This window comes from Falco peregrinus, chromosome 3, assembly GCF_023634155.1.
Source record: "Falco peregrinus isolate bFalPer1 chromosome 3, bFalPer1.pri, whole genome shotgun sequence".
In the NCBI taxonomy this organism is placed as follows: Eukaryota; Metazoa; Chordata; class Aves; order Falconiformes; family Falconidae; genus Falco; species Falco peregrinus.
The window spans coordinates 91,048,979-91,072,301 of NC_073723.1; the positions used below are offsets into that span (position 1 = coordinate 91,048,979).

Genomic DNA, 23,323 nt, shown 5'->3' on the forward strand with positions numbered 1-23,323 from the left:
CTGCTGAATTAACTCTTATGCCGTAAAAGGGATTTTCAGTTCTTTAGGACAGGACAGAGCTGACTGAGATGCTTGCGGTCAGAAAATGCTCAAATGCACACAGAGAGGCTCGGGAGGAAATAAGCTGGGGGAAACAGCCTAGGAAAAGGGATTCATCGGCAGCAGCAAGGAGGAAGTGGTTTTGTTTTAAGCCTTTTCCACCTTTTTCCATTTAGTTGCATACTGCTGGTGGGCTGGGAGGCCCCTGAACAGCAAACCCAGAGGTGGCCAAGGAGCATGCAAAGTCCAGCTGAAAACCACTGTGGAGTGATGCAGCGATAAGGCCTTGCAGGCATGCTCGGAGCAGTCCTGCCCCACGCTGGAGACAGAGGTGACCACCCCACCAGGGTGACAGAGGGTTTGGGTCTGGAAACCGGAGGGGAAGGAGAGAGCGGGCAGGTGGGAGATGCTAGGCCAAGAAAGATGAGAGGAAGGATTCGTAATAAGGTGCAGTAAGAAACTTGCATTGGGTTTCAGAAACTGACACGTGCTGTCAATAAACATGTGTGTTTTAGAGAGAAAAGGATTGAAAATTCATTCCAAAGACCTTAAAAAAAATAAAAATATTTTGGAGCAAAGCTGTATTTAATTTGGTTATAATCCGCTGAATTGAGATATATTTCAAGTTGACTGAAGGCTCCTAAGCACAGCTGACAGAGGAAACCTGATCATTTTTGGCAGAGGGAAGAAAAACTGTCTGTTAGAACTAAGTTCTCTCAGCTGGCACGTTTATCACCAGAGATCAATGAAAACCAGAGGATAAATAAAAGCAGATTTTGAAAACGAACAGATAGACATTTAGGCGCCAAAAATCTTTTTTTTATTTTCTGGGTCTCTTTTTTTTATTTTTTTGCCTTGGAGAAAATTAAATTGAAACCTATTTTATTGACAAGCCTGTACCTTATTTGCACATTGCAGGACTGATAAACAAGTAGCTGGAGTTGTATAGGCTCAGATCTGCTGCCCCATCAGACCTATTATTTTGGCCCATTAAATGCAGACATGGGAACGTGGTGTGTCTTTCAAGGTGGGACACAATGTTCTGCTTTAACAGGAAGCACGTGGCGCAGTTCTTAACTGCATAGCAGAGGTTAGACGGGACTAAAATTACCAAGCGGCATGCTGATGATTTTATAAAAGTTAACTGTATTTTCCCAGGGTGACTTGGTAATTCTAAGTGAAAGAGAGAGTAAACAGTATGTTTGTATTTCATAACAGACCCTGGAAATATACTTGGGACAGGGGCAAAGCTCCAGAGATACAGGGGGCGAGAGTGTCCCACGTAGACACAGCTATGCTGTCCCAGGACCTTATGCAATGTAGGAGCATCCTTGATTAGTGTCCTTGCATGCATTTTCTTGTGCATCTTCCTTTCTTTAGATTCAAATGTAATGGAAGAGTTGAGCTTCTTTTCAATGTCTGCCCCACCTGACCTCTCTCCTCTGTGCTCTTTTTCCAATATTAAACAGCACAGCGTTTTATTTCCATTCCCTTCAATATTATTGCCATATGTTGTCCATCTTCCACCTCTCTAACTGCTTCCACTTAGCCTTTCCCCCTGAGTTTGACTCTGGATTCATTTCTTTCTCTCTCTGCCTTCTCCTGTGCCCGTGCTCTGAGCAACACCATCCCTGTCACCATCCAAAGGGCCAGCTCCTTGAGTTGGTCTCTGTTAGATACTGCCACCTACACTTTCTGAACAGCTAATAGAATGAACACCGTCAGGTTTTCTTTGATGCCACTTTTGCCACTTCAATGTAGTTTACTGACGGTGTGCACAAGGCTATTTTATTAACTGCTTTCACTAGCTACCTTAAAGCACCCTGCTTTTTGACGGTGCTGATGAAAAGAAAAGGGCTAAGCCACCAGGGTGCTGAGACCAGGACATCGCACACAGATCAGTATTATTTCATAGGTTCCATGCATTTTCCTATTTATTGTCCAGTGCATTTAGCCTTATATCTGTGCTGTAAACTGGCCATCCTTTTGTTCTGGATTTATGCTGAGTCCAATGGGATCCACACCCTTAACTGAGATCCCAAAGGGATTTTGTAATCAAATATTTAAGAAGAGTAAGAGCAGTTGAAATCTATCCATTACAAACCCTTGTTACAGCTTTAAAGTAAGACTTTAATATAGATTTCAAACATGGAAGTCTTTTATTCGTTGGTTATTCCACTGTGTTTTGTATATAAATGTTTGCTTTCATATGAATTATTTATAATCTGGGTAGGTTTGGATTTATTTTTTCTTTAGAGCAATGGCAAAGCAAGAAAAAATATGATCAGTGTGGAAAGGTAGAATGTGTTCCTGTAATACACTATATTTGAACTATAGCCTGTACAACAGCTGCCTCCAGTAGATAGATAAATCATTATGCAGGGAAAAAATTACAACAGTTGTGTATGCCACATTTCTAATCAAAACTCCACAAAATCCAGCAAGGGAGGGGAAATTCCAGTTTAGGAGTATGTAGTTGTATGTCTTTAGCAAAAGAATATGAAGACATGTGCAAGATATCTTGAGGGAAAGCTATGCAGTATTCAACCACCCTGGCTGTAAGAGTGGGGTCAGCATGGCTGGTAGCAGAGGCCTGTCCATCTATCAATTTTATTTTATTTTTTTCTTTTCTTCCTGAGAACACCACCACTCTATCGAAATCCTTAGATATTACTAGAAAGGTGTAACACGGGGAAAATGAGCTTGGATGAAACAAAGGCTTAATTCAGTGAAGTGTCATGAAAGAAGAGAAGTCAAAATTTTTCTGATGGAAAGAAGGGAACTTATCAAGACTGTCTCTTTAATTTCCCTACAATACTTGAAGCAGGCTTCTAGTATTTAATGAGCTGCAGAACACAATGGCAGCTATAATTTGGCTAATTAAAAATGACAGGCCAGGATTCTTCCTCAAAGACAGGAAAAACCCACTCATTTCTCTTAATTGTTGCTTGGCAAGTCTGGATTTTCTCATCAGCACAGCCTAGTGAAGTACTTCTCTGGCCAGATCAGTGCCTGGGCCCATTTCTGAGAACACATCTCGGCTGGGCGATGAAGTGTCACGCGGAGATCCGCAAGGTAGCTATGCACGGCTGACTTTGCCACCCAGAGCTGTGCGGTGGAACCCCCTCAGGTACCAAGTGGGATTAGATGTATTGGAAGGCAACAAGTCTCTGCCAATTAGTCCATTCTGTTAGTCCACACGGATGCATTTTTGTTGCTCTCATTACCTGGAGCTGCAGGATTAGAGCTAGCCCACGTACGCTTACGCTCCAGTAACACCATGTAGTTTCCTTTATGCTTTTGCTGGATGGTTTATTGTCACAGCTAGTAGAGCAACACCTCACCAGTTTAATCCCACCACCTTTCCCTAGCCTACCTTCCTTTGCTGCTTTCCCTACATGCAGACACATTCATTATCCATTTCTTCACATTCCCGTTAGCCACTCACTCAAACTTAAAACTAAGCTTAAAATTTGGTCAAAGCATCTTTCTTTTCTTGCTCCCTGTTTCAAGCTGTTATGTCAGGGATGGAGGGTTCTCATTTTGCTAAGTCCAAGTAGGGAGTTACTGGTATGAGTTGTGCTTAAGCCTCTGCAGCTTGAACCAGGTACTTAACATCTCTCAGCACCTCAACTTGCTATCTGCAACATGAGATGAAAAAAAGCCTGCCTGGCTTAGATGCTCTGAGCTTTCCCATACTGCTTTTTGCAATTTGTTTTAAGATCTTATGACGGAAGGTTTCGTAGGGACATAATTATTTTTTTTCTGGGTGCTATTAGTGGATTAGCCGTGCATTTTTTGTAGCCACTTATGTTTACACCAGTCGATAATCAGTGTAAAAACCAGCAAACGTGAGTGGTGCCAACCAGTTTGTGCTCATATTGCACTGCTTAAAATGTGAGTGAAAATCAGTGATTAGGACTGAACAACTTTGTGATAGTATCCCATCCCTCTTTCCTGTGTATTTTTTCACTTTTCATCTCCATGGGTTATATCCATTACCTCCACCAATTTTTTCAACGAGTCTATGCTTTTCTCTGATGCATATCCATACCGCTTTATCCTGACTGCTTCTGCCAGCCTTCCTACATCTGTGAGCATTCCTGCTTTCAACCAATTGCTCTTGAGTCCCACTGGAGGACTACTGTGTCAGAGCTGCCTCTTCCCTGCCTGCTGGCGGATGAAAATGGTTATTCAGACAAGGATGCAATAAGTTTTACTGTGCTAGTCCAAAGGGAATGGATGCCTTTTGGAATGGCAACGCGTTCGTAACATCCAAATCAAGTAACTCTGCCTCTTGAAGCTCTTTAAGTACAGCAGGATAACTTACCCATACATTGGCACATACAAATGTGGTATATATCCATGGTCTTCCATTAATGTCTCTGAAAAGGGAGCAAAAATAAAAATATTTAAAATTCTCGGATCTTTCAGTATTATGGGTGGGCTGGGATTCAGGAAAGACTCTGGATTTGCTTAGATTTAAGCAAAGAACATTGAAAATAGAGATTGAATAGTTCAAAGTGTGTGTAATAGGGCATGAGGCCACTGCCAAATCATTTGCTAGTTTAAGTAAGCTCAAATGTGATATCTAATTACTATTATGTCTGTGATGTCTGCTTGGTGGTCTCTGCAAAAACCAAGTTTTGAACTTGAAGAGATTCCCAGTGTACAGCTACAACAGCTCTAAAGCAACTAACACTGACCCAAGCCTGCAGATTTCACGCCTGGCTTAGAAAACTTCTTGGGTGTATTTCCATGGCAGTTTAAGCTGGTCTAAATCAGAGCTGGAACAAGCATAGATCCAGCCAGGCACTCACTTTGTCCCAGCACAAGGTTTGTCTGATGGTGAGGCAGTTCAAAGAGCAAACCAGAAAATTAACAGATATAAAACTGAAATTACCAAGTTGAAAAAAACTTTAAAAACTTTTTGCTCACTCAGCTGCCTGAACCAGTTTGCAGTGGGATAAGGAAAATACCAGCAGCTGACACCATCGTCCTGCACCCTTACACAGTTGAGGAATGTGGATGGGTCAGACATTGGAGCAGTTCTCAGGCCCCTCTCCTGAGCACTAGAAATTTGTTGGCAGCCTTTCTGGTCCTGTGCTTTTTTCTTAACCTTGCTCTCCTTCACAGCCTTTCCAACTTGTCTCCCTCGGTGTGCCTGAAACCTGGCCATTTTGTACTTTTTTCAACTCCGTTCTCCATAATTGCCTCCTGAAAGTGCAACCTACTTTCCTGTTAGCTACTTTTCCCTCCGGTGAAGTCTGAGGTATGCAAGTTTGAAAGACTTTTCCCCTCCCTTGTGCAAAAGACAGCATGAGGCTAATAGGCAGCATTTTCCACCAAAAATATACATGCCCATTACACTTGCAGAATAAACAGTATCCAGAATTTGCTACTTCTATGGACTTCCCAGAAGGACAGGAGTTCTGATATGTAAAATGATGATCCAAAGGATGGGGCAGGGTCTATTTCTTTCATTTTATTTCTCATTTTATTATCTGTTCCTTAATGACATCTATGCTGGTCTTCTTTATAGGCTTCTTGTTATAGAAAGCCACAGCTATAAAAGCAAACAATATACAAGACTTATACTATGGGTGTATATGCAAGCTCCATTTGAGATGATACTCCCCATGTTCTGAGTTAGTCTCATTTATGCAACAGCAATTTTGTACCCTTGTAGTCATGTAAATGGGCTTTAAAGAAGACATGACTATAATTTGTAGCTAGCCTCAGGACATGAATTCCCTCCCACTGTTTGGAAATGTGTTATCAAGCTGCATTAGGTTTCAAAACAATTTTTATGCAAGAGAAAAAAATTGTGTTGAAGCATTTATTGCAAGATTGAATGTTTTGTTTCTGTTTGTGTCCTGGTCAGCAGAAAGAAGGTAATGCTAGTTTTCAGAGACTATCAAGAATTTCATCACAACTAATGCATCCCTACAAACCATTTCAGCTTTGACAAAACAACATTTTTCAATGCAAATTCATTTAGTTGGATGTTCTCATTGGTTCCAATCACCTCACCTCCATTTTAAGCTCCTTTTTATATGGCTACAGTGCAGTAAAATGGTCAGGCAATGCGGGTTAGGAATAGTGAACTCCTAACATAATGTCCTGCTTCTGTTGCACCCCTTACAATACAATTTGACAGAGTATTTATTGTAAATAATATTGTTTATGAAAAACAATACTTTTCAGGTCTGACATCGTTCACTAATGCATACTGAATACAATGCAGGATAATTTTCAAAAGCTTTGCTTTTGTTTCCTTTTTTTTTTTTTTTTTAAAGTCAAATGTTCTGACTGCTCTGATCATCTTTAAAAGGGCAGGTACTGCTTAGGGATAAATCAGTCTACTTGAGCACCTAAGAGCGTTGTCTCACATTATCTCATTGGCAAAGTTCCTGAAGCTGTATTTTTAATCTGCAATTAATTGCACACTGTGGAGCAATTCTGCCATGCTTCTCAGGCTAAAGCTTTGAGGTGGCCAAGGAGAGATGAGCCAGTGGGAAGCAAGCTATTAGCCCTTGCCTACCGGGTTTTATAGCCAACAAGTAAACCACTACTATTCTGATGACATTGCACAGCAGGTTAAGTGTGTATTCTTCAGGTATGCTGTTAAGGTTTTCTTGACCTGCAGGCCTCTTTATGGCGAACAAATATTTTGGCATACGACAAAACAAGAGAACTGACAGTGCTAGAAGGTGTACTAAGTGTATATGTCTTTGCAGCTGCAATGGCAGATGGCGCTTGGTCAGGGTTTGGCTAACCAGAGGCAATGAGGTGCAGCTGTGTTTCTCACTTCTGTCGTTAAACGCCCTCCTTTGCTCAATGCTTTCACAGTGCTTTCATCCCCTCCCTGGGGAAATGTGCCTAAATATTAGGTCCATTTCACAGATGAGAGACAGGAAGAGAGACAGGAGAGGGTTAATCCACAGCCAACTCGCCCTTCCCTTCCTTCCCGTGCATGCTCCTCTGAGGCACCATCTTCACCTCCCCCTGCTCTGCCAGGCCTACGTATATTACTTTACCTCTTAGACATTTTATGGGGCTTCCAAATAACTGTTCCCACTCCTGAGCATCTTTCCAGCTTACATATCCTTCTCCCTCAAGCCCTGTTCTCCGTTAAAGATCCCTTCCTCTGGAAACTTTCTAATTTCCCTGTTCATGTCCCCTCCAATTGCTGCCTCCAGCCATCAGTCCTGAAGATGGAATTGCCGAAGAGATTACACCCACTGGGAATAAATACCTAAATGCTGAGGCTTAGCCATGTTTGTTTCAATTTCTACACCTTGAAAAAAAGCACAGTGATTTCCCGTCAGTCCTCCAGAAGAGGGTTAAGATTAGGTAAACAATGTTTGAAAAGCACTTTGCAGATGGGGGAAAAAAGGCCAAGCATTTCCAGAGATCTAGTGAGAGGAAACCTTTTGTTAACTGCATGTCTCAAATCGGTTTCAACATTTTCCCCCCCCACTTCTTATAGTTGCAAGCTTATTTAAAAGGAAAAGAAGTGTTCACTTTTTTTGGCACTTGCAGTTTGAAATACATGTTTCTGTGACATTCCTTTGGCTTTTCCCGTGTTCATTTCTATGCTCTCTAAGTGCTTAAAAAACATGAGCTCCTAAGACAATAGAATTTTTAAATAGTCTGATGTCCATAGGAACTGAGGGAGCTGGGAACCCCTTGGATTCATTAGATACTGGATTTAAGCTACATATGCAAGCTAGATGTTTGCATTTCAAAGATTTTTTGTTTATATAAGTATTTAAATAGGGTGTTCAGGACTGAAGAAGGGTGATCCCCAGAGATCCTTTAAAATGGCAAAGGAAGAGAAAAAAAAAATCGGGCAAAATGTTGCAAGAGCGGAAGGGATGGCTCAAGCTGGAGGGACTTGCAACTGGTTTCTGACACTGACTAGTAACTAAATTGGTAAAAAGTTAAACTCTTGACATGATTTAAAATGCAGGCACAGCACATCCTTTCCCAAGGAGCAGGAGTGCCTTTTTAGGGACCCTGCAAAAGGCTGCAACAGTAATTCATTTGATTTAACTGATTTTGCTACTTTTTCTCTGGGAGGTGATAAAGCTGGTTGTCAAGATAGATAAGAATGCTGCATTGTGGACTGTGTGCTCACAATGTTTTCCAATTTAAGCCTTCTATCACCGGGGCTTTTTCATCATCTTCAGGCAAACTCAAAGTGTTACAGTTTGCTATTCTTTTAGTATCTCAAAGTACACCAGGCATATAGAAAGCAACATGTGTCCCTGACTAAAGGAGGATTTCCTAATTACTATTTTATTATGTATCTTATTACTTTCTAGATGCTTCAATCAATGCCTTGGCCACTGCACAAATACGGAGGAAGACTTTGTCATGGTAAAATGAGTTTATCACTAAAATGGATGATTCAGGTCTAGCATAGAAGAAAAGGGAGCTCTTGAATAGAGACCTGAGGGAAACATGGTAGTCCACACTGGTCCCACGCCAGCCAGCTCTGGAAGCATCTTCTCTGCCCATCTTGGTGGCACCCCAGGCTCCATCCACGTTGTCCTTGAGGCAGCCTGACTTCTACAGGTGATGTCTTCGCTTGCAGCAGGCAATATTAGGACCTCTTCAGAAAAGACACTGAGCAACCTTGTTTGGGCAACGTTGCAAAAGTGGAAAGTATGGCTCAAGGTGGAGGGACTTAAGAGATTTGGCACGTGTCACAGCAAGAAAACATCATTTGGCTAAGAGCAGTTTTATTAACAGAATGATGTTCAAAGGTCATCAAAAGGCATCTGAAGCTCATTGATATCCAATGGCAAGTATTTAAGGAGGAAGAGCAGTTGTGAATAAAATGGCACAGAGAGGAGAAAAAATGGGATTAAGCATTAGTCAGTAAATCTGGAGTTGCTTAATTGAGAAGAAGATGCTAAGAGGTTTTTTGACAGAAAAGTTTTTAAATGTATTAAATTAGAAACCAGCCTTTTACCGATGATTTTTCAGCCAGGCTTTTTAGTTCTTCAGAGCCTGAAATACTTTCCAGATTCCTGGGAAAGAAAGGGTATTCCTCTTTCAAATACTGATTGCTCTTTCCGTACATGCTAGAGAAAGCTAGGCATGGCTAACTATTATTTCAGGAGTTAGTAGATGATTGTGGATGGTAATTATATCTTGTTGAAAACATCCCTTGAGGTAGGGATGAAATGGAGGCAGGGTGAAATGGGGTAATTTGTGACCCTTCACTTGTCTTCAATTACTAAGGACAGCCTGTAACAGAGGACAAATAAAAAAAAGTATAATAAAATAAAAAAGGCTTTGGCTTCAGCCAGATGAAACATCTCTCTTTGCTAAACAAAGCACAAACATCATCACTTTTACATGGAAGTTCAAGCTAGGCATATGCTGGAGTGCCCTGGCTGAACTGGAGTGGGAATGAGGTGAGCACCCGCTGACATACAGAAGATGCTCTGTATCCTCCACTTAGAAATTACTCTTCTTCCTTATCGAAAAGGAAACACAGCTGCTCCTGAGACCGGGCACTACCACCAAAATAACCACAGCACCCAACCAGAGGAAGGCCTTTCATGGGAATTTACGATGCCCCAGGGGGTGAGGCTGGAGCCTGGCTGAGCTGAGGGCAGTGCTGCCCTCCCATGGGCTGCACCAGTAGCTCCAAGGATCCATACTGGTGTTCAGTGCCCGCAGATGCTTTAGCTATTTTCTGTACAACGGTCCCCTACCTCAGGTTTGCTCAGGGTTTGAGATTTTGACTTTAAACACCAAATTTGATGCCTTGGTCCTTTAAAAACCACTGAAGTGGGGCTATTAATTTCAGTAGGAAAAAGAGCTTATGTAGGTTTCTTTTTTTTTTTCTGTAGGAGGTATCCACTCAACTAATTCATTGAATTACTTCTTTTTTACAGAATAAATTTCGTGATGCTTTTTCTCATATATCCCAGTTTGTAAGCCATCCCACTTATATGCCATAAAATCCTAATAAATACATATCAGACTTAAAGAGCTTCCACAAATGTCATTATTTCAAGGCAACCTACTCATTCTTCAGAAGTGGAAAGCCAGAACTCCTCCAGTGTGAAACACCTACCCACCAACAGATTTCCAATTCCCTGTTTTGTTCCTGAGAGGCTGCCAAATGGAGAACTTCTGTTTTACGAGCAGGGATTCACACCTGAACCAAACACTGGACATCCCCAAAGAGCAAATAGTGAAACTTTCAAGGATAGATAATTTGAACTATGGGCACCTCAATATAAATACATACATTGCAGGAGAAAGCATAACAAAAGTGAAGGTCACTTCTTTGGATTTATGTGGATTATCACATATATATTTATGGGTTTATATGGTTTTATGTATAGATATGGGTCCATATATTTATGGATTATCACAACCTACTTTAAAATACCTGAATGGCAGTGTGTAACACCTGCTCTGGTAAACACTCCTGCGTTGTTTTCAAGTTAATGCATGCAGTGGATGCAAACAAACAGCAAACCAAGGCGAGCTGAAGCTCAAGCATTTTTTGAACAGTGATGTCGTGTGCCCTGAGCCAAACAAGTTGTGTGGGGCAGAAGACAAAAAAGCAGTAGCAGCTGACCACCTCACACCCCCAGCAGCACTGAGCTGTGCAGCTGAGGTGTTCATTTTCCCACCAGACCCCACCTCGTCCACAGGCTCGTGACAGCAAGTCCCACCCCAAAGGAAGATCTCTCCTTTTCTCCTTCAGCCCAGCTTGCTGGCAAGGACCTACAGGGTATTGGCCTTGACAAATTGGCTCTGGCAGCTGCAGCCACAGTTCCTCTTCTGAGGGCTTCGATGGGACACAAGCCACGCTTGCACAAGGGGGTTTCCCTGGCTGTAGGTGAGATGCTAAGCAAGGCTTGAGCTACAGAGAATGTCACGCTCTGAGCACTGTCAGCGACCACTTTGCACAGTGACAGCAAGAGCTGTGTGTCTAATTTGGGCAGCAGCAGATGGATCATTTAAGACAGAAAGAGACTGGCACTACCAGCAGAGCAAAGGGATAACGTGTTCCTTCTGCAGTACAAATCTCACAAGTGACTCATGACTCTTTTGCAGCTCGCACTGGCATCCTTGGGCCTCTGTGACTGTGACTGCACATTTTAAAGGTCAGGATGTAGTGTTTCTTCCCTGGTACATTTGAGTGCATACCGGTGAGAATTTTGCTCTGAAGAATGTCCAGTGCACACGATGGTTCCTTACGGTTTGATTGGCAGGTTGCTTTTCTCCTCCTCTTGGCCCAGGGATAAAGTTTATAAAATAACCTAGTCAATAAACCTCTCAGGAGAGCTTGATTCCTGGATGCTCGTTGCCTACCTAATTATCATGTACATGACTGGTATCAAGCAGGCCTGGTGCTTAGACTCTTTCGTGCCTCAGCCACACCCACATTCCTCCTGCCAGCCCTCAGTTCAGAACAGATTTTGATTAACTTTCATCACATGTTTAAGGTGGCCTAAGCCTTTTCTTCTTTGTGTAGGTGTTTAAATTTCACCACCTTACACTTAAGGACGTACTTCATTGCTAACTAGAACAGAGACTGGTTTGGGCATGCACTTAAATGGTCTTGTCTAATGGTCTTACTTAAATAGGACTTGCCATGACAGCGAAGCCCTGGCGTTAGCTGAGCTGTGTGTGCAGATTGCCCACGTACAGGAGTTCATGTGCTGCTGCTCATTGTGAAAGCTCATGGTGATGGTTCACCTGTAACTCCCTGGCGTCAAGGCCATTTCACCACTGTCCATGCTGGAACATTAGAAAGCCCAGTGCTGCATGGTGTTGAAAATCCCGTTGCTTTCCTCCCCAAAACTGAATTGCCATCTAGATCAGGTAGTAGCTTTGTGTGTAAATTTCAGTTCTGGGTACAATGTACCCTGATACCTCACAATTTATACTGGCTTGAACTCCGCGTGATCAGAATCAGTGCAGGCTGTGCTCTGCGACAGGAAAATCCCACTGAGAATTTCTGTCACTGTAATAGTGTGGCCAGCAGGACCAGGGCAGTGATCGCCCCCCTGTACTCCGCGCTGGTGAGGCTGCACCTCGAATCCTGTGCTCAGTTTTGGCGCACTCACTTCAAGAGGGATGTAGAGGTGCTGGAGCATGTCCAGAGAAGGGCAGCAAAGCTGGAGAACGGTCTGGAGCACATGTCTTACGAGGAGCAGTTGAGGGAACTGGTGTCGTTTAGTCTGGAGAAGAGGAGACTCAGGGGTGACCTTATTGATCTCTACAAATACCTGAAAGGAGACTGTGGGCAGTGGGGGTCGGTCTCTTCTCCCAAATAGCAAGCGATAGGACAAGAGGAAACCACCTCTAGTTGTGCCAGGGGAGGTTTAGATTGGATATTAGGGAAAATTTCTTCACCGAAAGGGTTGTCAAGCTCTGGGACAGGCTGCCCAGGAGGTGGTGAAATCACCATCCCTGGAGGTGTTTAAAAACTGTGTAGACGTGGTGCTTAGGGACGTGGTTTAGTGGTGGGCTTGGCAGTGATGGGTTAGTGGTTGGATTTGATGGTCTCATCAACCTAAAGGATTCTATGATTCTATTCTGACTATATGAAACTGCTGGTCAGAAGAGCCAAAGGATAAGAATATCCCAGTGTGACTGTATCCTTAAGTCTCCTTAAATTCTATTGGTAATTTTTGTTTATTAGTTTATATGGAGAAAAGCAAACTGATACAGACTGCCCTGTGTACCCCAGGCTGGAACACTGTGCAGGTAAGGAACCTGCTCCATTTGCACAAAAGTTGAAATAGGCCCCCCTATCTTAGCAGCTTGGTAGTGTTTCTTTCATACATTTCTGAGATGCATCCAGGTGAAAATAGTAATAATTCACCTTTAACAGTTACGTAAAAGACTGTGGCTTCAGTTCAGCTTCCCTTCAACAGTGAGCTGAAATTTGCAACCATGTTTCATAACAGCACCTTTATGGGCAAGCTTGCCACAGAGGCCTGGGACAGGTGACCTTTGCAAATGAATAACCAACCACTTTGACTTTAGAAATAGTCTTTCATCATGAAGTTGATCCTGGGAACACACCCTCTGCCTGCATGGAACTTATTTTTCAGTAACTTAAAATTCAAAACCTTCTAATCTGTGCTTAAAATCGTTATGTGTATTTCTGCACAGCATGCTAACATAATTAGGACTATGGATCATCTTCTGCATTTTACTAGTGATATTGCATATAAAGTCCTAAAAATGCCTGTCTTCATTCCTTAAAAGCATATGGAAAAGAATGTTATTTCTTAAACATATCTTTAGTTTTCAAATATAAGCTTGTTCAACCTCTGCTGAAAAAGAGGCCAAAAGAAAGAATAAGACAGCTCAAATATTCAAACCCCATCAAACCAGTAATAATAATAATAATATTAATAATAAAAAAATAACAACCTATTGATTTGTCAGGTTTTATTTTTAGCAAACTTCAAGTTGTCATCTTCTCAAGACTTTTTCGTCTAGATGTCAGGGCCAAAAGGTAACCCTTCCTTCTGTTTCATAGAAGGTAAGATACTGAAAAAATACGCCATCATGAGATAAATGACAAATCATGAGTCGGCAAAATTGCTCCAGGGAGCTTATATTTTCTTCCAGGTTGTTTTTTTGTGTGACATTGCCTGAAGTGATTCCCTTACCTCTTGGGAGTTTGGCTGAGAGACCAGGCAATAGTCCGTATTACTGACAATAAATTAAAGACATTTGAAAACTTTGTATAAAGACACAGTTGATCTTCCTGTATTCTGGGAAAGGGGAGGAAAGGGAACAAAGGAGGAAAGGAAGCGCTTTTTTCCCTGTTTACACATCTTCTAACCTGTAGTATGGGAATCCATGCAAAGATCCACACCGTTTGTTAGAGCTTGTTGTAAAAGTGAAAACACTAATAGCAGAGATGGTAGCTGGGGAGCAGTATCAACATGAAAAAGAAAAAAAAATATGTCCTGATATATATGAATTATATATATACACTACTCTAAATAAAAAATATATACTACAGCTTTCCTATCTGATTTTTAAACGGGCCACAGATTAACCTCATTCACACCCTCACAAACCAGTTTTAGCAGATCCAGAGCAATGGTTACGGAACGAATAAACTGAGAATATGAAATTGGGTTTATATGTTGTCGAAATTAATGGAAACTCTTTGCCTCAGTCAGAAGTCAATATTGGAAAAAAGATGGGATAATTTAACAAACAAAAGAAATGTATGTGAATCGTGTTGAAGGTTATGTTGTTAGTTCCTCCTTTAGCTTCAGCATTCAGTCCAGTGTCCCAGCGCATGCTTTTTATTCTTCTTAATGGATTTCTCCCTTCTAAAAGCACTGCTGGAGAAGTTTTAGGCCTGCTGAACAAAACCCCCACAATGCCGATGACCTCTTTGTAAGAACTTGGTAAGGGAGGCTTTCTACTCAAAAGACACATTGTGGCTGCCTGTACGCAGTGCAGTGACACACAAAGTGCAGGAAACGGGTCTCCTCGGCTTGTGTGTGTCTCGGTGCTCTCCACAGCTCATTCATCCAAACTGTGATGGTCACAGCTAGGTGTAAAAGCTGAGCCAGCAGCCTGCGGCAGCCAGGTTCACAGGAGGATCTATCAATAAGGACAACATCTCTAGATCAGCAACGAAGCCTCTGTGCACTCAGAAGGCTCTGAGGCTTTGATAATTTGAACAGGGGTTATGCTATAGAGGTGAAAAAACAGCAGGTGGAGGAAGACTCAGACTGGTCCTATTACTGCAAATCCAGCTGTGGCAACGGCAACTCTCTTGGACAGGGCACCTTGCTCTGTGGGGCACATTTCTGGCCCTTGATGGGGGTGTGAGACTGGACCCCTGCTGCACTCTTATGAGTGCCACTTCCCAGAGCAGGGGTGCGGGGCTCCCAAACTGGCACTGCTGCCCTGCCTGCTCCCCTGCCTGCCCTGTGTTGCATCAGGATTCACCTGGCTTTTAACTCAAGAGATTACAGACACATTTTTTGCTCTAAGGCTCTGTACTGTGCTCACTCTTAAGTCAGTGTGACTGTGGGCCCAACAGTCATTAAAGATCTATGCAAGCTATATGTTTTTTTAGAGAAAAACAGATTAAAAAACCTTAAGGGCAGCTGCCCTGGGCAAGTAAAATTTTATAGTAGCCTCTCCTGTTGTGCGGGCTTGTCAGTGTTTGTAAGTTTCCCCACTGTGTCCTTCTTCCATTCACAGCCCTGAGTCTCACTTTCATTTCTCCTGGGCACTTTAGTTTCAGTTCTCTTTCCACATTGTCCTCTTGCTGCCAACCCCCTCAGCTACTGAAATCTTGGAATATCTTTCTCTTCTTTTTGTTTTCTTATCCTATTCCTTTTCCTTTTTTTTTTTTTTTTTAATTTTCCTGACTTCATGTCTTTCACATATGTTTTTCACAAGTATCACAGTTTAAGCTATTAAGAAAGGGGAAATTAAGGGCTGAGTTAATCAGGTTCTTAAGCTTATTTGTGAAACTAAGTATTAGCTTGGGACCTACAACAAACAAGGATGGGCACAAGTAGTTTCTGGACCCATGGAATATACTTTCAACCATTACCCTTATACACGTGTCATTTATCTTACCTTTCTGGATTTATGGATGGAGCAGCGGACCTTCTCTTTCTGTCACCCCCCTCCTCCCCTTGCCCCAGAATTAAATTCCTTTTTCAGTCTCTGTGATGTTATCTGTTTGGAGCTGTGTCACATTTTATTTGAATCACATATTGTTAAAGTAGGAAACATTATTTCTAACATCAGATCATTGTAAATCTGATCCTGCAAATTCTATTCAGGCTAAATATCTTTATTCTAACTACTAAGCAGAAACCTCAAGCCTTGTTTCTGTTTCCATGATTCCAGCTTGGCACATCCCCTGAGATAGTCATGGTAATTTTTCTTTGGAAAAAAACCATAATGACAATATGACAAGAACTGCTGTAATTCTAGAATTACTACTTCATAATGACAATGTAAGACAATATTATCCTGAGGTATTATGATAGCTGCTTGGACTAATAGCTGTAGGGATCTGGAACAATTCACAGGTTCAGCCAGGCCAGCCAACAGCATAAAATAAAAAAGGATAAAATGGGTTTATTAGTACCTGTTCTTCTCCCTCTTGGTGCTGGGACCAGCAAAGAACTGCTGGTGGTCCAGGATGAAAGCGTAAAACTTGACCCATTTCACACTCCTCACTATACTCCTGATTCCACACGTCCTGGAAGAAGCGGTTGACAACAGTGACAGCGCTGCTGTGATGCTAACGAATGAAGAGAGCTGCAGTGAGTCAGGTTCAAGCGCATTTCTGTTACTAGAAGAGGAACAAGTGGCAACTAGGAACGTATAAACCTAACACATTACCTGCAGGTTAGTCCTTTTAATTTTTTTAAATAAAATACATATGCTTGCTGCATATATATAAAAATGCAGGACATTGTTTATTCTAAAACCACCATTTGAGACTGCTTTGTAGCAAATCTAAGTGATGCGTGCAAGATTAAGTAAATGTCATGCAGATTATTATAGTTTAATAAGCAGGCTCTTTCTTTGTTAGCGTGATCAGCTTCTGGACAGACAGATAAGGGGGAGTTAGCATTGGCAATTTATACTTGGTTGTTGTAAGCAGTTCAAGGATGCTGCTTTGCATAACTATAATTAAAACACATTTTGTTCTTCAGTGTGTTGTCCCGCAAGCCATGGGCTCGACTCCGATTTCAAATATACTGTCTTTATGTACGTGTGGAAACCAAAGTAAGGAGCATTGCAACTTTCTGATTACTCAAGAGTACTGCTTAATCTTGTAATTGTAGGCTCTTCGTCGTCATGGATCACCACAGTTTGGAACAGAACAGGAGGAATGAGAATGAAGCAAGCCTGCTATTTCAGGCCACACTATCCCTAAGCTGTTCTGCCATACTTTTTTATGTAATACTCCCTGTATTTCCCTGCTGCAAAACAACCCGGTAGAAAGCCACATGATACTGTACAGCAGTAATTTAAAAATGGGACATCTTACAATGCCAATAGTTTCAACTGCTTTGGAAACGTAAAAGCCTGTAGCAGCCATGTTTCAGTGATGACCATTGTTCCATTGGCGTGGGTAAATCCGTGTGCCCCTGCACACCAGAGCCCAGCCTCCAGTCAGCACCTGGCCTTATGCGAGGAGAATCTTTCAGCTGCACAATAGGGAGGTTTGTTCCTCGACCGGCCTCAGGTGAGCTGTTGAGCTGCTCCCAATTGCGCGCGTCATTGCACTCGTTAGGCACACGCGAGGCCGAGCCAGGAGCCAGGCCGCGGGCACCGGCCCGCTGGGGGCGGGGGGCACGGCTCCGTGCCCGCGGCCACACCGCCCGGCACACCTACGCCTCAGGGCGCCGCGACGGGCCCGGCCCAGCCCCCGCGGTCCGGGGTCACGCACCGCCGCTCTCCGCTTACTAAGAACCGAGAATCGGCCCGGCCGAGGGAGCGAGGGCTGCCTCGCCTCCGGGACCCGCGGCACGGCGCCCGCCCAGCGCGGGCGACAGCGAGGCCGCGGCCCCGGGCCCGCCCTGCGGACGGAGCGGCGCCTGCGACGGAGGCATGCCGGAGCTGGCGCAGAGGGCACCGGCCCCGGGACCCCGGCTCGCCCGCCCCGGCTGAGGCGCGGCGGCTGCCGCATGCCCGGGCCCAGCGCGCGCAGTACCGCCCTGCCCAGGCCCCGGCGGCGGGCGCCGCGCACGCGGGCGAGCGCGCTGACGTCGGCGGCGCTGATAGGCGGAGCAGCGCGCCCCGGCCGCCCCCTCCCGGCCGCGTCCCCCCGCCCTGCCCCCGCCGGCAGCTCGGGCTCACTCCGCGCCGGCCGGGGCCGCGAGCGCCAACGGCCGCCTCCGGCTCTGCGCGCGCGCGAGGGCCGCCGGGCGCGCGCACGGGCGCTGGGGAAAGGGGGGGGGAGGGGGAACCGCTGCAGGAGCCGCAGCCGCCGCGAGCGAGGCCCGCCCTTCCCCCACCCTCCCGCCCACTCCCCACGCGCGCACACGCCGGGACCGTTGCCCCTGCGCGCGCCTCTCCCGCGCCGGCGGGCCCGCGGCAGCATGAGCGGCTCCTCCTGACCGCCGGCCACGCCGCGCCGCGTCCCCCGCCGCCGGGCCGGGCCCCCTCCCGGAGCCGGGCCCCGTCGGATGCACGCGTCCCCCCCGCGCCGAGGATGCTGAAGATGAAGCTGCCCCTGAAGCAGACGAGCCACAAGGCGGCGGCGGCGGAAGAGGCGGCGGCGGCGGCGGCAGCCGCGGGGCTGGGGCTGAAGGAGCCCGGCGGCGCCCTGGACTGTCACCTCCAGCTGCAGCAGGTGCCCCGGGCGCCGGCCCGCGGGGGCGCCGCCGCGGGGAGGGGGTGCGGGCTGGAGAGGCCGAGCCAGCTGCACGGCTTGGGGCCGGGGCCTGGTCCTGGCCCGCCGCCCCCCCCCCGCCGCGCTCCCCGCTCCGGGCGGCGGCGGGCCCGGCTCGGCGGCGGCCCGCACCGACAAGGAGACGGTGTACGAGTGGTTCGGGCTGGTGCTGGGCTCGGCGCAGCGGCTGGAGTTCATGGTGGGGCTGCTGGACCTGTGCAACCCGCTGGAGCTGCGGTTCCTGGGCTCCTGCCTGGAGGACCTGGCCCGCAAGGACTACCACTGCCTCCGCGACTCGGAGGCGAAGGCCAACGGGCTCAGCGACCCCGGGCAGCTCGGCGACTTCCGCGACCCGGCCGTGCGCTCCAAGCTCATCGTCTACCTGGCCCTGCTGGGCTCCGAGAACCGCGAGGCCGCCGGCCGCCTCCACCGCCTCCTGCCCCAGGTGGACTCCATCCTGCAGAGCTGCCCGGCGCGGCGGCCCCCGGCGGGCGCTGCCGAGGAGGAGGGGGCCGAGGAGGAGGACGTGGTGGTGGTGATGGACGGAGCTGGAGAAAACGGGCAGGCCGGCCTCCCCGCCGCCCAGGGCCTGGGCTTCGGCGCGCAGGAGGAGCTGCTCCTGCTCTTCACCATGGCCTCGCTGCACCCGGCCTTTTCATTCCACCAGCGGGTCACCCTGCGGGAGCACCTGGAGAGGCTGCGGCGGGCCTTGTGCGGGGACCAGGAAGAGGAAGGCTTCGGTCGCCACCAAGCCCAGGTAACGCCGCGTCCTGGGCTCTTCCCGCTGCGCCATCTCATCAGGCGGTTTCCTCCTCCTTCCTTCACCCCCTCCCGACTTTCCAGGAGCTGAAGGCGGCCTCTTGCCTTTCCCCGAAGCCCCCCGTTGGGATGTGGCCCCTCCCGTCTCGCCTCCTTACTCGTCCTGCCGCCCCCCCCGCCCCCCGCGGCAGTGTAGGCCCCGGCCACCCCCACCAGCTGTGTGGAGTGTCTAGTACGAATTTCTTGTTGTGACATAACAGTGCCTGACTGTGACGTAGTAGAACTGGGGAGGCAGGGTTTCTTTTTCTAGCCTGCCATGCTTTCTGGAGCACTGTCTTTTGAACCCTGCCTTGCTGGAGCCCAGGGTGCCGTGCAATGCTGCAGCTTGACTGGCAGCCTCGCACGCTGTAGGCCACTGAAGAAGTTGTATGATGCAGGAGTACAACTGACAAGCTTGACTAAACTTGTAAAAAGAATAGTAATGCTAGATAGAAACCGTATGTTTTAAGAAGAGCGTTCTGTAGCGGCTTAAAACAGTAGAACGCGTTGAAATAGTTTTTATATGGAACCTGCACTCCTCCCTCCTCCCAAATGAGCCTTAAGCTTGGACTTGGCAAGGATCAGGCAGCAGTTAGGGGTGAGCGGCTCTAAGGCTGGTTCTCTGAAAAGCCATGTTCAGTAGGGTGGCTGATGAGGTTTGGGAAGGGGTGGTAATCATTCCACTAAAGCTGCAAATTAAAATGTCACAGCTGGAGCTTCTGTTCGGAGAAAAGCTGATTTTCTGGGTGGCTGTCAGGAAACAGCAAAGCACATCTTGAAGGCAGATGTGCCACTTGTTGCTAGAAGGTGGTTGTCACCAAGAATGAAGACTTTCAGTGAGTGGCACCGAAGCATTCTCTTGTGCAGCAGCTGTGTTTAAACTATGGTTCTCCCCCAGTGCCATTCATTGCTGCCCTCTTGGTGAGCATTGACTTTAAAATCTGCCCCATATTTATGCAACCAAGACATCATCTTGGAGCTCTGTGGTTTTTGGTCTATAGATGGCCTTTCATGTAAAGGGGAAGAAAGGGCTGGAAGACAGGTGTTTGTAATGCTGTTCAACTGAACGCATCAGGTTTTCATCGGATGCGTAACAGAAGAAGGTACAAAACAGTAAGGGTTGTTGTTTTTTTTTTTAATTTTGTTTCCAAGTTTACTTGCAGTGCTATCTAGTTCTGCCACTCCTAGAAAACCCTTTTACATTGACTGCCATAGGAAAAGAATAGCTCCTTTACCAAGCAGAGAAATGTTTGGCAGACAGGATATGTTCCTGAAGAGTACTCAGAGGAGACAGGGATGACTTTCTAAGCCTTCAAACACACAAAGTAAATGCTTGTATAATTTTTAAGGCCAAAGCGTATTTGGCAGGTGATAAACTAGTAGGTAGACATTATGGCACTGAAATCATAATGAATTCATAGCAGAAGTCCAAAAAGTGTTTATTTTGGCTCATTAACTTGCATCAAGTCTAGCTCTATCCCAAAATGAATCCTGGAAGTCTGTCTTTAGGGGAAGAGGATTGAGTTGCAGGAAGTTGTAAGACTGGACACTGTTCTTTCTGGATTTAAGGTGCTAGTAACTGGAAACATACTTCCTGCCTGAAACAGGCAGGTCAGTTGTAGCTGCTCAGTGTGTCCCACCAAATTCATTAGGAGATGAGGCTCTCGTGAGCTACTGAAATTGAAGTCTGTTTTATGCAGCGTCCTGGCTTTAGTGTAAAAGCAGCTTTCCAAGCTGTGGTGGTTTTGTTTACTCAGGGAACACTGAGAGCCCCGAGTCAGCTTGGCTGAACACGCACATCACATATTCTCTAGTCCACACAGGGCTGAAACGGCATCCCTTCCGTAGGCTTTTTTTTCCTTTCTTAATGGTTAAATTGTAAATACAGCAGAGCCTCTTCTGGGAAATAATGGCTGACAGAGGGATTGGTGGGTTTCTGCTGAGTATTTTCCATTCGTGTTCACAGGGGACGGTGGGACCCTCACAGATAGGACACTGGAGGAAATGGGAGTTAGTGGCACAGTTGAAGACTTCCCTGACTAAATGCAGTGGTACTGTTAAATTAGACTTGATTTAAAAACCTGTCAGGTGTCCACAGTCTTTTCATTCGGCTTTAATCTCTGAAATTTGAGTGCCTTCAGGGCTTTGCATTTGTAAACTAATCAGTTCATAAAGACCTCTCTGAATTCGGCAGGCCCCGGGTCAGGAGGGCCGGGCTCCCCCTGTGACGATAACCTGCCCGGCGCCGTGCAGCTTTGCCTCCCGCCCTGGGGCTGCTGGCGGTGCCCGGCGCCCACCGGCCCTGCCTCCCGGTGGCACGGGAGGGGCCCGGCACGGGCGGTTCCTGTCACGTTTGCAATGGCCACACCTGAAGAAGGGCTTGAACTTTCTCCTCCCCTGTTAAATAGAGACAGCCAGGTTCTGCGAGGGCAGAAGAACCGTTACCGGCGCAGGGACGCCCCAACCCGGAGAGCACCCTGCCGGCCCGGAGTCGGCCGGGGGGAGGGGGTGACCTCTCGGCTTTGTTTGCGGGGAGGACAGATCGATCATGGCGCCTCCCCGCCCCGTGAGGGCACGGCCGCTGTTCCCCTCCGCCCTCTCCCGCCGTGCCGGTGGGGGCGAAAGGGCCGGGCCCTGGCGAGCCGCCCTACCAGACCCTTCCCCGGGCAGGGATCCGGTGACTAATGGTCACAGCTGCTTCCCGCCCCCATTCAAGATGGCGGCGGCGGAGCCAGCGCTCTTGGTCACGTGCCCGCAGGGCGGTTTCCTCCCCGTCCCGCCGCGGGGGGGGGGGGGGGGGGGGGGGCGACTTCTGTTGCGTAACGGGAACGGTCTCGCCCGTTCCGCACCGACGTAGCGGCGCGTGGGCTCAATCACGCGCCGGTCCCGCCGGTTGGAGGGACCCCGCGCTCCCGGCCGTCCAATGGGAGGGCGGTGTGCCGGCGCGTGCCGCCCGCCGCGGTGGGCCTGGAGCGCCCCCGGCCCTGCCCCGCCGCGCCCGCTCGGAGCCGCTCGGGCTTTGGGCCTCGGAGCGGGCCGAGCTTGGGGCCTTTGCGGGAAGGTTTTGCGCCGTGGTGTGCCCGGTGTATCGAGCAGATAAAGCACACGAGCAGCTCTGTGCCGAGCGGCCGCCGGCTCAGCTCTGGGCTGCCCTGCCGTGACCCCCGGGCTCTCTCAGCTCAGGCTGCTGAACAGGCTGGAGGGGGGTCATGTTGTTCGCATGACCCGTGAAATACGATGCACCTAGGGCAAGCGGCAGCGATGTGAAATCGGCCTGCAGAGGTGATGGAGTTTGGACCTGGAATTGAACCAGGTGGTTTATTTGTCAAGTTTAGATTGTGAATTCCGTATGGCAAGGGCTGTGTTACTGCATGTGGCACATCCAGCCTGGTGGCTTGGTTTGAGGTTTCAAGGAGCTGGAACATTTACCTATAATGAGCAGAAGAACTTGCGAGGTTCACCTACAAAGAATTTATGGGTGATTTACTAGAATATAAAGCAGTTTGCTTTTTCCCGTGATTAGGGTTATGTTTTCTAGCTAGGATCTGTGTGGTCTGGTAAGATTGAGCTCATGTTACAGTCGCTTCTTGACAAAGGATTAATAGGACTGCTGCTCATTTTGGTCTCCTATTTTAATGATCCTTGAAGAACCTGATGTTTCTTGGTGATACCTTTTAACAAATTGAGTTGGAAATGGCTGATGGAGTCAAAAGTTGTGAGAGATAGGACTGTTGGAGTGTGATGGACAGAGCTAGGATTGCCTTATAATTGCATAAACTTTGCTTCTTAAAGAAAGTGTTCTGAAATACTTTTTACTTAAGGTAGAAACACTTGATACTATTTGCAGACTTTTAAATGGAAGTAGTCTGTAATAGCACCTTTTGGAAAAAAGTCGTCAGTGCATTAAGCTGTGCAGAATGTGGACTTTGAATCTATAGTTGAAGTGTAAGAATAAATCGGCAGCCTTCACATCCATAGTCATAAAACAAGCATTGATGTGCAAAGAGTCTGGTGATATCACTGTATATATTGGTTTAAATAACAGAACACATAGCTTAATTCTTGCGTTGATTATATTTGTTTAGTAAG

At 46.8% G+C, this 23,323-nt stretch overlaps 1 protein-coding gene across 1 annotated transcript in view; it reads left to right on the forward strand.

The window, feature by feature from the left end:
• Window positions 1–17,860: 17,860 nt before the first annotated feature.
• Window positions 17,861–23,323, forward strand: part of ZCCHC2 (zinc finger CCHC-type containing 2) — a 46,842-nt gene continuing 41,379 nt past the window's right edge. Inside the window, 2 exon segments of the mRNA XM_055800818.1 lie at window positions 17,861–18,514; window positions 18,516–19,193. Coding sequence (XP_055656793.1) covers window positions 18,257–18,514; window positions 18,516–19,193 — 936 coding nt within the window. The 5' untranslated portion in view covers window positions 17,861–18,256.